Below are 14,256 nucleotides of genomic sequence, written 5' to 3' on the forward strand. Positions count from 1 at the left end.
AAGCCATGGGTGGGAGGTCACCTGAGGTGATGAGGTTGTGGATGGTTTGGGAGATGATGGTTTGGTGCTCGGGGGTGGGGTCATGATCAAGGGGGCCGTAGGAGGAGGTGTCAGAGAGTTGGCGTCTGGCCTCGGCGATACAGAGGTCAGTGCGCCATACTACAACTGCACCTCCCTTGTCCGCGTGTTTTATGATGAGGTTGGGATTGGAGCGGAGGGCTGCACGTTCTGCGGGGGAGAGATTGGAGTGGGTGAGAGGGGTGGAGAGGTTGAGGCGATTGATGTCTCTACGGCAGTTGGAGATGAAGAGGTCGAGGGAGGGTGGGAGGCCTTGGGGTGGTGTCCAGGAGGAGGGGGTGTGTTGGAAGCGGGAGAAGGGGTCAGTAGAGGGGGCGGTTAGGTTCACGGTTAAACAAGTAAGCATGGAGGCGGAGGCAGCGGAAAAACTGCTCTATGTCCGAACGTGAGCGGTATTCGTTGATGTGTGGATAGAGGGGAACAAAGGTGAATAATGTTGGTTGGGCTCAGCAAGTATCAGCTTCCTAAATGGGTCAGAGAATTTGTTGATAAGGATGCATTGTTTCCTTTTTGGCAATCCAACTGAAAGGGAGGATATGATTTTTTGTTCTGGGCAAGCATGATGTCGGTGTAGTTTTGGTTTGTGTAGAACGGTTGATCATTAGTTTCATGTGTGGAAAAGGTTGAAGCTTTCAAACTGAAAATTTGATCTTATTCAACATTTCAGAACTGTGCATAAATTTTGTTTTCATGTCTTCATGGATGTGCTGCACCTTGTCTTTACAATCTTCTAGAATTGTATATTCAACTGCATAAAACCCTATTCTTGATTTAACTTGTATGTTTATTCTTCAGCCCATACTCCATTCCCACATCATTCCTAACACCATAACCTGATCCACATTACTTTCTGCCATCCATCCTCTCATCCCATGTCCAGTTCTAGCTGATTTATCTGAACTCTCGTAAATGGCACCATAGGGCATTTGAGAAACATGGAAAACAACTCAGTTGCATTTCTTTAGCTCCTTTTTGCTGCCACAGGACACGTCTAGAGAACTTTACAGTCAATGAAGTATTTATTGAAGACTAGTCACTTTTGGTGGTGTTTTGTGTTCAGAATACCCACTAGCAGCAAGCGATAATGATGGGATAATTGGCTTCTTTATAATGTCAGTTGAGGGATAAATGTCGAAAAAGTTACTGGGGAGAGTTTTCCTGCTCTTTAAATAGTGGCCATGAGATCTTTTACACTTGAGAGCAGGCAAGGCCTCACTTTAATACCTCATTCAGAAGACAGTGCCTTCAACATACATGACTCTCTGTGCTGCTTAACTTTGGCTTTTATGCTCAAGTCAAGAGGGATGGCTCTTGATCTGACTCGGGCAAGAATGCTATCCACAGAGCCCTGGCTGGCAGTGTGCGGTCAGTGAGTGTGTAAAATGTTTAATCATTCCCTCTTGTAAAAAGGGAGGAAGGGTAAAGAGATAACAGTGTGGAGCTGGAGGAACACAGCAAGCCAGGCAGCATCACAGGAGCAGGAAAGCTGACGTTTCGGGCTGGGACTCTTCTTCAGGAAGGGTAAAGAGCCATGATTTATCTGTTCCCTCTCCAAATTTAAAACTGTAATGGTTTCAGTGCCTGCAATGAATGCAGGATTGAAGTTGGCAAGCGGCATCTGGTTACAGCATAAAACCCTGGAGTCATTTCCATTAATGCCAGTTTTGGCTGGAAAGGACCTAGCTTGTCCAAGCATTCTGCTGTCTGAAATTAAAAATGAAACCAGCATGAGTTGAGTCTGCTTCACAACCAGTTGCCAGCTTGGAGAATTACTCTAAGAGTTGACAAATGTCTTGTTGCCTCCCTTTCTGTTGTTCTAGACAAGGGTTCTAGTGTAAATTGTTGAACATTCCATCCCATGTAGTAAAGGGATATTGAGTTTCTGTACTGATATTTGCCAACTCCAACATCTGTTGGTGATGTGAATGCTTTGTTGGTTTACCCTAGTTAATTCTGCACTGTTTCTTGTTATCATGTGAACGGGAAGATACAAAAGGCATCACAGCGGTGTCTTGAACACTTCAGTGAAGTCTGGTGGCATGGTATCTTTGTAACAGGTCTATTTGAATTGAATGCACAGCAGTAAGGGCAATATTATAGATTTTTGTCCATCCAAACTAAGTTGCTTGGAGGAATTTTGTTGCATTATGTAATGCGAGTACAAAGTACTACTGAAGGTATTAATGGGAGTAGATTTGAAGCGACATGAGAATACGTCACAGGGACTTGCCCCAATGGCTTGGTGTTCTCCGACCTGCTTGAATTATTGAGGCTAAACTACTTTTCTTCCTGAAAGCTGGGAACTGTGGCATTTATTTTGCCAGTTTTCCATTCTGCAGATGGATTCCATAAGGATCATTTTGATCTTTCAGTCACTTAAGTAAATCATTACCCGGGGGATCTCAGCCTGTTTAGATTCAGGTTCCATTGTTTTATTTAAAGCATTTTGACACTCACTTCACGGGATATCAAAAATATCTCAGTGCCACTTTCCTCCTTTTTATAACCATGCTAATACCTTCCTCATTAGAGGATTACTGAAAACAAAAGTGCTGGTTTTCCATACTTTCGCCCTTTTGATCTGCTGTTGGAAGATTTGGTCCTAACCGGTGGTCTCTGAGGTACAGGTTTCCTCCCTTTTTCAATCCCCAGTACTGAGCACCAGCTACCAAAGCTGCTGCTGCTTTTCAGTGAGATTGTCATGATTTGAACTCATGTTGGGAAGAGTTTAAATCTATCCTAAAATAGCCTGACTTATTCATTCTAACCTAGTGCAGATGGCCCTCCTACCAGGAAATCTCTACTTTTTCAACTGGTAGAAGCAGGAACTTCTGGGGCGGCACCAGGGACCTGGATTTGATTCCAGCCTCTGGTAACTATCTGTGTGGAGTTTGCATGTTCTCCCTGTGTCTGTGTGGGTTTCCTCTGGGTGCTCTGGTTTCCTCCCACAGTCCCAAGATGTGCCGGTTAGGTGGATTAGCCGTGGGAAATGCAGGGTTACGGTGATAGGGCAGGGGGGTTGGGTCAGGGTGGGATGTTCTTCAGAAGGTCAGTGTGGACTTGATGGGCTGAATGGCCTGCTTCCGCACTGGTAGGGATTCTGATTCTGTACTCTGGCTAGCACGCTACTGCACCACAGTTTGCATGCACGGAGACTAGCAGCTAATGTCCTAATTGGGTACTGAAGCTGGAGATTTCCCTGGAGTAAAGAAATTGTCCTTATCTATTTATTAGTCTGCTGTTTAATTTCCATTTTGGCCAGCTTCTGCAACACTGCACGGTGAAGACTCTGTTCATAACACTAATTCTCAAAGCAGTTCATAAAACATAACATGCAGTTCAAACGCTTCAGGGCAGTTACATTATCAGATTAAAGCATTGCACCCACATTAGCACGATGTTCATGGATCAAACCCTACATTCAGTGCTGTGCTGCAAATGGCTCATAGTGGTTTCTGCATATGCTATTATCGTGCTTCAGGTATGAGCTGTTGCAAACCAATTTGTCCCCGCAGCATGATTCTTTAAATCTGAAACTTGATTTTTTTTTTGTCCCCATGATCACTAAATGGAGTATTGAGTCCTCACGACAGGCTGACGCCAACAGTACTTGCACTGCAGCCTGAATAGCTGTTTTTAATTGACTGGAATCTGGTGTGAGTGCTTCTTATTGCATCTCCCTGTCACTGATCAGGAGGTCATTTCACCTCCAAAATAATTTCCTGTCTCACTCTGTCCTGTGTTAATTATTTTAAGGCTTTGTTCACACCAATCTTGAAATATTGATGGGGCAGAACTTGGATGTCAAGAATTTGCTAGAGGGAAGATCATAAATGATCTTGGCTGCTCAATAAGTGAAATCAGAATCACTGGCCAGGGTCTGAGACACAGTGTGAGAAGCAAATGGAGGAATTAACTTTTGACACATTGTGACAACGTACCTATCCACAAGACTGGAGAGTAATGTGTTATTCTTCCAGTGACCTAGGTGGAAGCAGGAGACCTTTTTATGTAGTTTATTGAATAATCTGACTCTTAGTTGCTACTGTCGAATGATTTTATTAAGTTAATCTGAAGAAAAATTTCTCATTGGTTTTTAAACTTTCCAAATACAATTTATTTTCTAGTTTCTCCCCAACTCCTTTTAAATTGTAGAACCCAGGTGTAGCTTCAAGGATCAGTGTGTGGTCTCCTGCTGTTGAGAATATTAGTGATTTGGTGACTGAGCTTGAAGCTGTTATGCTGTAGGAGGAACTAAGGACCCAAGAGCTGCAAGCAACAGTAGGAAGTAGATTGGACTTTGAGCACTGAGGAAAGAATATTCAAGATGCTGTTTGAGAGATTATTGGGGATAGTGAGGAGAAGACAATAAATGAGGCAAGGGTGAAGCCTTAATTATAGAAGATGTAAAGAAACTAGAATTTTCACTGCATTTTCATGGCCTTAGACTGGCTGAGGTGGATTGTAGGAAATGTGGCAGCTGTTTTACCACCTGATAGTGGAACAAGGGCCTCTGTATAATGTCTTGTGCATCATACAGCATATATGGCAGTAGGTAGCACTCCCCCAAGTATGATGGTGAACTGTCAGCCTGGAGACTGTGTGCTGGAAGCTTCTGGATCAGGCAAGAATGTGATCAACAGAGCTGTTGACTGCATGGAAAGCCCCCGCTCTTTTACTTAGAGTCCAATTCTTCCAGGTTTTCACTTTTTTGAAGCCCTGTATTAGAACTAGGAAGGTTAAAATCATTTTTTTTTCTCTTTTTAGCGGGGAAAATGATTTCAAATGCTGTTCCCCCAATAAGTGCTTTGTAACCTATTAGCCAGAACCAGATCAATGATTATATGTAACACTGAAGATCCCCTAGGTCACTAACATGTGTCTCTTTTTCCATTCCTAGGGGAAAATACACAGAAGATGAGATCTGCACAGTACCCAACCCCAGCAGAATTGGATGCATATGCTAAGAAAGTTGCCAACAATCCACTTACCATAAAAATCTTTCCAAATAGTGTCAAAGTACCACAAAGAAAACACCTTCGTCGTACGGTGAACGGTTTGGATACTTTGGGCCAGCGATTCAGCCCTTACCCTTCTCAGGCCAGCTCTAACCGTGGTTTACTTGCAATCGTCAAGCTGCCCACGAAGAGGATTGTGAAAGACTTTGACGGAACCCGCGCGAGGTTGCTGCCAGACATGAATCCCCCGTCTGCTCCCTACGCTGCACCTAGCACTTTATCCCACCCACAAAACATGCTGCTGCAACCAGGTTTACATGGATACCGGAAGATGCGCCCCGACGGGGATGCCCCTCCCAACATCACGGTGTCTACCTCAACCATTCCACTCTCCATGGCTGCTAACCTGCAGCAGAACAGGCCCTCTGACTTGAACAGCATTGTGCACCAGATATACCAGATGTGCCAGGCCAGTGCGGGCCTTACCACTACCTCAGTCTGTGAGGGACAGATCGCCAACCCTAGCCCCATCAGCCGCAATGTGTTGATTCACGCCAGCACTAGGGTGTCGGGTCGCGGTGTGCCAGGACACCTGCCCCCATGCATTGTGAATCCAGGGGACCCAGCCATCACCATGACAGCCATTGCTCCTGGCAGCTTTGCCATGGGCAATATGAACAGGATGCAAGCAGCCTACCAGAATGACACAGATTCTGCCACATGGCACCAGCACCAGCTGGCACAGTTGCAACATCTGACCAGAGACACTGCTGGCACTGGGTATCCCAACAAGTTTCACAGAGAGATTTCTGCCGCAGGGTTCACCAGCAAGACGTTGAGTTATCCTGCCGAGCTGTACCTGGGCCAGCCTTACAACCTGAGGGTTCCTGGCGATAAGTTGTCGCCGTCTCCCCCAGTCAATGGAATCCAGGGGGCTTTGCCATATTCCAACGGGCAGTACTTCCAACCAATATGGAACAACATCCTTCCGACTCCCAACAGCGACAGTTCTGGGTCCCAGGACCTTGGCATGGTGTTTCATGGAGGAGCTTCTGGCCCAGTGGACTGTGTGGTGGGGACTCCCTTTCGAGCTGGAGCTGGTTCCTCCAGCCAAACAAATGTCCTGCAGACTGTGGACTACCTGGGTGGGGACTACCAGAACTCCTGCTTTAGGGACCAGACTATGGGAATGTTGGGGAAGATCCACAGGCCCCCCATCAGCCGAGGTCCAGAACCAAATCTTAATCAGAATAGTCATGTTCATCACCCTGTGTACAGATGAACTGGGTTCAAGTAACTGTGGTGCTCTAGTCAGTCTTAACAGCAATTTTTGATTATGTTCTTTGTGTTAATGCCTTTGCCAAACTTGTCTGTTTTTTTTTTCATTTGGAAAACACTTCTTTGGCAATTTTTTTTTCTCTCGCTTTTGGTGCGAGGAAGGCTATTTCTGCAAGATTGAAGTCAGTGTCTAACCACCACCTTGATGTGTGATTAGAAACTGGTTTCAGTGACAGGATTAGAGGGAGGGGAAAGAATGCAAAACAGATGCAATCTTGCAAAAAACATCTGCAGTTCCAGAATCTCTGTTGAAGTGAGGAGTGTGAAGAGCTTTTGGCAGCTGCTCAATTATCTGGCATGTGTCCATGCATCACCCACAGGCATTCAAGGCTTTTAGTGTAAAATGACACAGAATTGTCCCTATTAGCAGTTGTTGAGCAGCGTAGGAACCCCTTTTGTACCACAGTGTGTCAGAATACTGTGTATTTGAGTATTCTTTTTATCTCCATTTGTACTGCTTTCCTACTGCAGGTTATGTGGCTTGTGCTCACAATTTTTAGTGATTCCCAAACCCCTCCTTTTCCTCTTGTATCCCACTTGTACTGCTGGTTTGTTGCAGGCTTTGCAATCTCTGAACTGCAGAACTCTGTTTAACCCTGATAGATAATCCATTTGCAGAGCTGTCACTAGGTGGAAAAATGTTCAGTGATGTTTATGGCTGAAAAACAGACAGATTGAAAATTCATTTTAAATTTACAGAGCTGTGTTTGTTTTTTTCCTGTGATTTGGATGAAAATAGGCCCCAGTTTCAAAGCAAAATGAAGAACTGTCACTGCAGATTACAGTACAGTGAATTTTATGGTGGTTTTCTTTGATAAGAAATGTCAGCACTCTGTATTCACCCCTTCTGTATCAGACAGACCAGCTCCCTTCATCTGGCTGGAGCTTACTGGAGAGCTCTGTACAGGTGGCGGTTTTGTTTTTCAGGATGAAATGGGGCAGAAAGTTCCATCACACCAGTGGAGTCACTATATTGTGTGGTGCGTGACCTTCCGCGGAATCCTTTTGTGGAAAGCTTACTCATTACCTAAAGTGGTAAACATCTGTTAGATGTTTTAAGGGGCAGCATCTTAATTATTTGCATCCTGTTGTTCAGTGCCTGCTGTGGAGTCTGCAATTTTAGGAAAAAAAGTGTATTCATCCAGAAAGATTTGACATGGACTATCCCAATTAATATTAAGGTACCATTTTTAGTTTGAAGTTGAAGCCCAAATGTCTGTCTGACTGCAAACCTTCAGCTCAGACTTCTTGCCATCTACTCGGAAAGCCTTGGTCCCTGGTTCATTGGTCTCTGTAGGTTTAGAAATATTTGCCTTTTGAGCAGCTGCAGTGTTTGGGGTGGCTGGGATGAGACTTCTGACTTGCAGCCTGTATGTTTTATAATAGTTGTGACCATGAAATTCTGTTAAAAATCCAGTTGGTTCACCCATGTGCTGTTGGGGATGGAGGCCTGCTGTTTTTATCTGGTCTGTTCCTGTTTGCAGTTCTGGCTTCACCCACCCCAAGAGGGGTTGAGCAAGTCACTCAGTTGCATCTCAAATTGCTAGAAAGAGTAAAATCTTCAGGAGGAACACCACCTTCAGATACCTGAGGATTGTCAGTAAATGCTGGCCTTGCTCACGATGTCCATATGAAAAGAATGACTTTTTGGGGAAGAAAGCACCATTTTTGTTAGAGGGTCATGCACTGAATTTAGTCAGCAACAAACTAGGGAGTTAAATCTCTTCCTGTCGTTGAGTTTGTCTTAAATTGATGAATCCTCACCCATGGCACAAACCACCAGGTGCAAAGGTTCCAGGTTGTATTGCCAATCACTGCAGCTGACCTGGGGTAGCTTTATGCAGACCTCCACACTTCTTGCTCTTCAGTGACACCTGGTAAATTCTCGTGGATGTTGAATGAATCGGTCTCTACGGTGATGCACAACAATGTCAAATGATATGAAACAGGACACACGCTTGTGATGTAGTTATAGTGTCCCTCCCCACCTCTGACCCAGGAGGCCTGAGTTCAAGTCCCACCTGCTCCAGAGGTGTGCCCAAACATCTCTGAACAAGTTGATTTTAAAAAAAAATCTATGGCCCCCTGCTGTCTGGCCCAACACTAGGGAAAATAGTTGATGGTAAAAAGTGCTAGAAGCATGTTAACGCAAACACGTTTCGCTCTCAACATAAATTGGCTTTAGGAGTGAATTTGGTTTAAGGGAGAGGAAATTGAAAAGAATCCTTTTTAAACTCTGAAATCATGAGGACCTTTTAACTGCAGAAAATATTTGATTTTGTTTCCCTACCCTATCAACTAAATGGGTCATTCTGAATAATCTGTTTTATGCAGCTGCTATTTCTAGCCATCAGACGTTACCTAGGAATACATCTTGTGAATTTTATGTCCATGAAATACTTCTCATCACTACTCTACCTGGAAGGCTTAAAGTATTTTATCCTGCTGGTCCTTGAGCAAAAAGGCCTTTTATCAAATTATTTTAATTGCAGACAAGTTTGGCAACAAATGCATTGAATGCAGTTTTACTTTTCTTTTTCCATACACTGGCTGAATATTGCTATACTACTGTAACTTTAAAAAAGTGTAATAATTCTGTATGAATGTTGCCTGTTAGTGAGGGTCTGAGTAGCAGCAGTTGTGTACGAGTGATGCCGTTGACATCTGTAAGTCATTGGTCTCCCTCAAAAGCCCATTGAAAAGCCTTAAGTCTTTGCTCCCTTCAGAGCACTTACAATGGTTTGGAATTGGAAAGGTGGCATCATTCTTAGCACAAAGCTATTGGTGGATAACAATAATTCTCGAGGTTCTCTTAAGCAACAGAAAAAGCAGACAAAATATTTTATTTAATATTTTTAGATGTGTGTAGTTCAGGGCTTAAACAATTTGTCCCCCTCATCCTACAGCCTTTTGAGGCTTCAAAGCTTTACTGATGTTGACTAGTTAGGCGATAGATGTTTGTGACTGGAGCTACTGTTAAAGCTCAGTCAGGTTATCATTGAGAGTACTGCAGCATTAAGGCTGCCAGAGAAACTGTAATGGTGCCTGTTGGAACACTTCACAATGTCCACAGATGGTGGCTGTTTAGTAACTGTGCAGCACGTTCTATTATTACCTTTTTCTGTGCTGACTTCTCATCACCAACCCCCTCCCCATCCCCAAAACATGTGCACACTCTGAGAAAATAAGTAACACTGTTTTCCTAAACCATTCTTGAACCCTTCCCTCCTGTGAAATGAATGAGCATTGTAGGAAAAATCAGTTCCATAAATTTTGAAAAATTAGATTAATAGCCACAATACTTCATAAAAGAGCTGCTTAATAGATAAAGTTTTGTTTTTGGGATCTTCACACTCAGTTGTATTGTATCTGCACATCAGTAAAGGCAGAACTTTCTGATTCTTGAGAACTGTTCAAGTTCTGTTTTCAAGCTGTCCTTCCCAACAATTCACTCTGATCAATCATGACTGCAATTGTTGAGCATAGTCTCTGATACAATCCTTTTCTTTCTCCACCAAGTTGGATAGCTTTCAGAACGGAATTTAATGGAGACCCATTTTCTAGCTGGAAGACTTTTAGACTTTGTTATGGTTGAAATGGCAGAATATCTGTTTTGCTGTTAGATTTCAGTATTGTCACTAGATTTCAGTATCAAATAACTTTTTCTGAAACTTTCCAATGTCCATCACTCAACTGCACAATGACATTGTGCCATCTCAAAGTTTAGTTGTGGCTGCCAAGTGTTTTGACCTGTGAAGACTGGCATTTACAAGTCTGTCGCTGGTTTTAGTGGCAATCCTGTATAAATTGGCAAGTGAAGAGCACTCTTTCCCATGTCCCCTTCATATTGATATGTTAAAGCATTCTGGCAAAGAGTACAGAAATGGTCATGTTCTTTGGGTGTGGTAGTAATAGAGCCAAAGTTTGAGCAGAAGCAGGGCGATTGAAATAGCTTTGTCTATGAAAATTAGTGCTTTCTTGAAGACCATAACATGGTTTTCTCTCATGACGGGTGGGGGGGGGGGGTGTTGCTTCTCTGCACACCAAGATTTAGACTGTAATGCTTGACAGAACATCTGACTGTCCTAATTTAATTGATTTTTGTCACAAATTTATTGGTAATGACTGTATGTAAATGTGTGGCCTTGCTGTAGAAATCAGTTTTACTCCAAACAAAGTATTTTGCAGCATTTACAGTTGTGACCTACTAAAACAGCTTAAGTGCCATCCAGTGTTTTTGATTTTTGACGAAGGAGCTTTAGCGACAGATTTAAAAATTAGGTTGTAAACAATATTCAATGGGAGACAAGGATTTGCTGTCTCTCTGCAATTTCTCTCATTGTGTGTTTTGGGTGTCAGACACTTGACAGGCTTTTCTGAGATTGTGAATATCAGCAGAGAGGGTGTGCTGTGATGTTGCTGGGAGTGTGAAATCCCATATTGCACGATTGTTTTTCCTCCAGGATTTCAGTAAAGTTGAGCAATAGTTCTGTGAAGTTGAACTAATCTGCCAACTTCAACTTTGAAGAAAGCAGTGGATTAAGCTTCCAAATATTACCTTTTGCAAGCTTCAAGAGTGTCCAGAGCTAGTGTTGACAATTTCTAGATGTATTACTGGCAGAGGCAGGAGTAGTTTGAGGTAATGGAACTAAGTAAGTGTGTCAACTTCCAAGAGTATTTATTGAATGTGTTTTCTATAGTTTTAATGGTTTCAGTATCCAGTGACCATACGGCTATGGAACCTGTGCCTGTTCTGATAATTTAAGAAGCTTTTTAGTATGTTTTTATTTTTGTTTTAACTGCCCTGTGCTGATTCTAATGAACATGTATTTTTTTTCTTTGCTGAAATGTGAAAAGGGTGCCTCCACAGAGCTTGGCTGAATAATTTATTTGCTGCATTTGCCCACTGTGGAGGAGACTGCTGCTGTATTCCTTTTAAAAGATAAATATAAGCTGCTTTTATACGTGCTACGGGTAAACTTGATCTGGCTGCAGAAGACGTTGCAGTTGATGGAGTTACAGATGGAAAGCTGCACCTGATGGGCACCTAGCTAGGGATAGGACGTGTTTGGAGTAGATATGCACAGGTGGATGATGCATTTTCACATGGACTTGGACAAAGGCTGAGGCCAAAACCTGTAGAGAGAGTGCCAATTTCTGAAGCAGAGCCACTACTTTGAAAACCCTTATCCAAAGGGTGGTGCCACCTTTTTTCATTTTTTTAAGCATTTGTACCCCACTTTCTTGGGCATATATACAGAAATGTTTTGTATGAAGTACTTGAGTTCCCTTGCCTTTGAATTATTTCTTTGGAAACTCTGTATCTTTTAGACTCCCACCCTCACCAGTCCAGCTCCTCATACAGTCTGGTATCTTGCACTGAGATGCTGACCTCACTGTGCCACTGGATTTTTTTTTTAAAAATCATCCACTGATGTAACTTTTTTTTTTGTTTTAGTGTTTTGCCATTGACTGATCTTGTTGAGCAGTGTTCTTTGGATTGGGATTATGCCATCCAGCTGACCTGAGCTACATCGGCTCACCAGTCTGTACTCGTTCTTGCACCCGGACACTGAACAGCCATATCTGTCAAGTTTTTAAAACTTATCCCATTTTAACTTTTCTACCAATTTGAGAATCCTTTTTAAAATTGTTTTGAATTAGTGTGATATCACAATCAGCAACCCTTCCACCAAACCACATCCTTATTTTTGTCTGTGTGTCCTTCATGCCCAGAGACCTGTACACATGCTCTTGTTTTTCTGCCCCTGCACTGTTCTAGTCAGCAAGGTGTGCAGAGAACGTAGCCTGTAGATTTCTAGGTAGCCCTGTTGTCAGCAGAGATGGGAGTAGTGGCAGCTCTCTTTCTGACTCCTCCCCAGCCTCCATTGGCAAAGCTATTCCTTCTGCTGGACCAAGAAATTTGCCAACATGTTGACAGCTTGAATGACCATTTGAAGCTGTGTAACTGACTCTGATTCTGACTCTGTCCAAAACTCTTAACACTAGCGCTGGGGCTGAACCAGTATTAATTAACAGGAGTGATTTGTAGAGTACCAATTTCTTGTTTCATTGCTACGAGAAACTGAATTTAAACTAAGACACACCAAGGGTGCTCATAAGGGGTAGACTAATGCAACAATCAGCACCTTCATGAATGTGCCCCCCCCCCCCCCCCCTCCCCCCATAGGCAGCCCTCCAGTGTCTTATTTGGGTAAATGGTCACTTGTCTGATACTGATCTTTTGAGACTTCATAATGTATGACCTAGCTTCTTAATTTCGTAAAAATAAAATCAAGAGGGTTTTAAAAAGTTTTAATTTTCCCTCCACACGGGGAAAAGCTCAACACTAACTGGTGTATGTTTTACAATGTTTTCAGAAGTGGAAATGTGGATGGTGAGCAGTTCTTGCTGTTGGAAGATATATCAAATTCAATATGAAAACGCTGTATACTATTGTAGAACTACATTTTGAAGAATAAAAAAATTTGCACATCTAAACTAAAGCTTACTTTAGATGTTGAAATTACATCTTTTGAAAGCTGGTGTGGTAACCAGGCTGGAGATGGGGCTGGCTGCTTGCTTCTGGTGATCTGAAACTGGGCTTTTACAGGAAAGGCTGCAGGTTGGGCATCCTGTCCCACATTCGGGAAATAGGAAATAGTCAAAGTACTTGCTCTAAACGAGACGGACTAACCTGGAGCCCAGGACTGGACAAATTGTGCACAAACTCTAACAGGGGTCTTGTCTCCATCCTTATCAAGGATTGTTGTCTGTGATATTAATGTCTCTTCATACCACAGCTGCTGGGTAGTTCCAGCACTCCTGTTGAATCTCTAATGTTTCTTTTCCATATGTTTTGAATATATATTTCCTGTGAGGAGGAAGGTGGGGTTTGGAGAAGGGTGATAAATGTATTGGTGAAGCATTGCGTTTATAGAATTACACAATCATTCTATATTATGATTTGTAAAAATCGCATTCACTGACACACTGAACAAAGCTTCAGGTTTAGAACATTTGAGGCCATATAAACAAGAAATATAGTCTTGTTGATCAGTAAAGTACGGAATGTTGATCAAGGTTTCTTTTCCTTTGGAGGATCAAAATAATTCTGGGCAGATCTCCTTTTGAGTGGCCATTTTTTTATGAGCCCCACTTGTGCACACTCGCATCACCAACTTCCCTGAACATCCAGCAAGACTGACTGTCAGTCCTTCTTCTGTTGCATTTCAAAGTTTGAGACTTGCACTGGTACTCCTCCTCCTTTTTACTAGTTTTTTTTGTTTTATTAAATTAAGCTTCATCCCACAAGCATTGTGTAAATGTTGTTGTTGGTTAAAAGTTATCAATTGTGAAATATTTAATAATTCAACTCATCCGCCTTACATAATGAAGGGGAGAGAGACTCACATTTATGCCTGTGAAGCAGGTATTTCATGAGCTAGAACCATACAGTACAGGGGGGCCATCTACCCCACTATCTATGCAACTCCTTGATGATCAAAGTTGTTCTACCTCATTGTTCTTTCCCCAGATTTCTGCAAGTCTTTCCCTTTGTGTCTAATTTTATTTTTTAATGTTACCACTTAATCTACTCTCGCACCCATCATTTCGGTCAGTAGGTTCCAGATCACCATCATTACTGTTAGTCAAATGTGGTGAACATCCCACATGAGAGAGCGCACAAACAGTCAGCTTGTTTTTTGGCAGTAAAAACAAAGTACCATTGGTGCTGGAGAGACTGAGCAAGTCTGGCATTGCATGTGGGGAAAGACTGAATCTCAAGTTCACTGACTCCCCTTCAGAACTAAAGAGTCATACCAGACTCTTGCTCATAGAACATAGAACATTACAGCACACTACAGGCCCTTCGGCCCTC

The 14,256-nt window shown here is 42.7% G+C and overlaps 1 protein-coding gene across 3 annotated transcripts in view; it reads left to right on the forward strand.

Moving 5' to 3' along the window:
- The window catches only part of fam222ba (family with sequence similarity 222 member Ba), a 55,238-nt gene extending 41,559 nt beyond the window's left edge, over positions 1-13,679 (forward strand). For all 3 annotated transcript variants that reach the window (XM_048612782.1, XM_048612781.1, XM_020512100.2), the window contains one exon: positions 4,979-13,679. In XM_048612782.1, coding sequence (XP_048468739.1) covers positions 4,996-6,318 — 1,323 coding nt within the window. In that variant the 5' untranslated portion in view covers positions 4,979-4,995 and the 3' untranslated portion in view covers positions 6,319-13,679. The remainder of the gene's footprint in view (positions 1-4,978) is intronic.
- Positions 13,680-14,256: the final 577 nt, after the last annotated feature.

The sequence above is a fragment of the Rhincodon typus genome, chromosome 26 (genome assembly GCF_021869965.1).
Source record: "Rhincodon typus isolate 14 chromosome 26, sRhiTyp1.1, whole genome shotgun sequence".
Lineage (NCBI taxonomy): Eukaryota > Metazoa > Chordata > Chondrichthyes > Orectolobiformes > Rhincodontidae > Rhincodon > Rhincodon typus.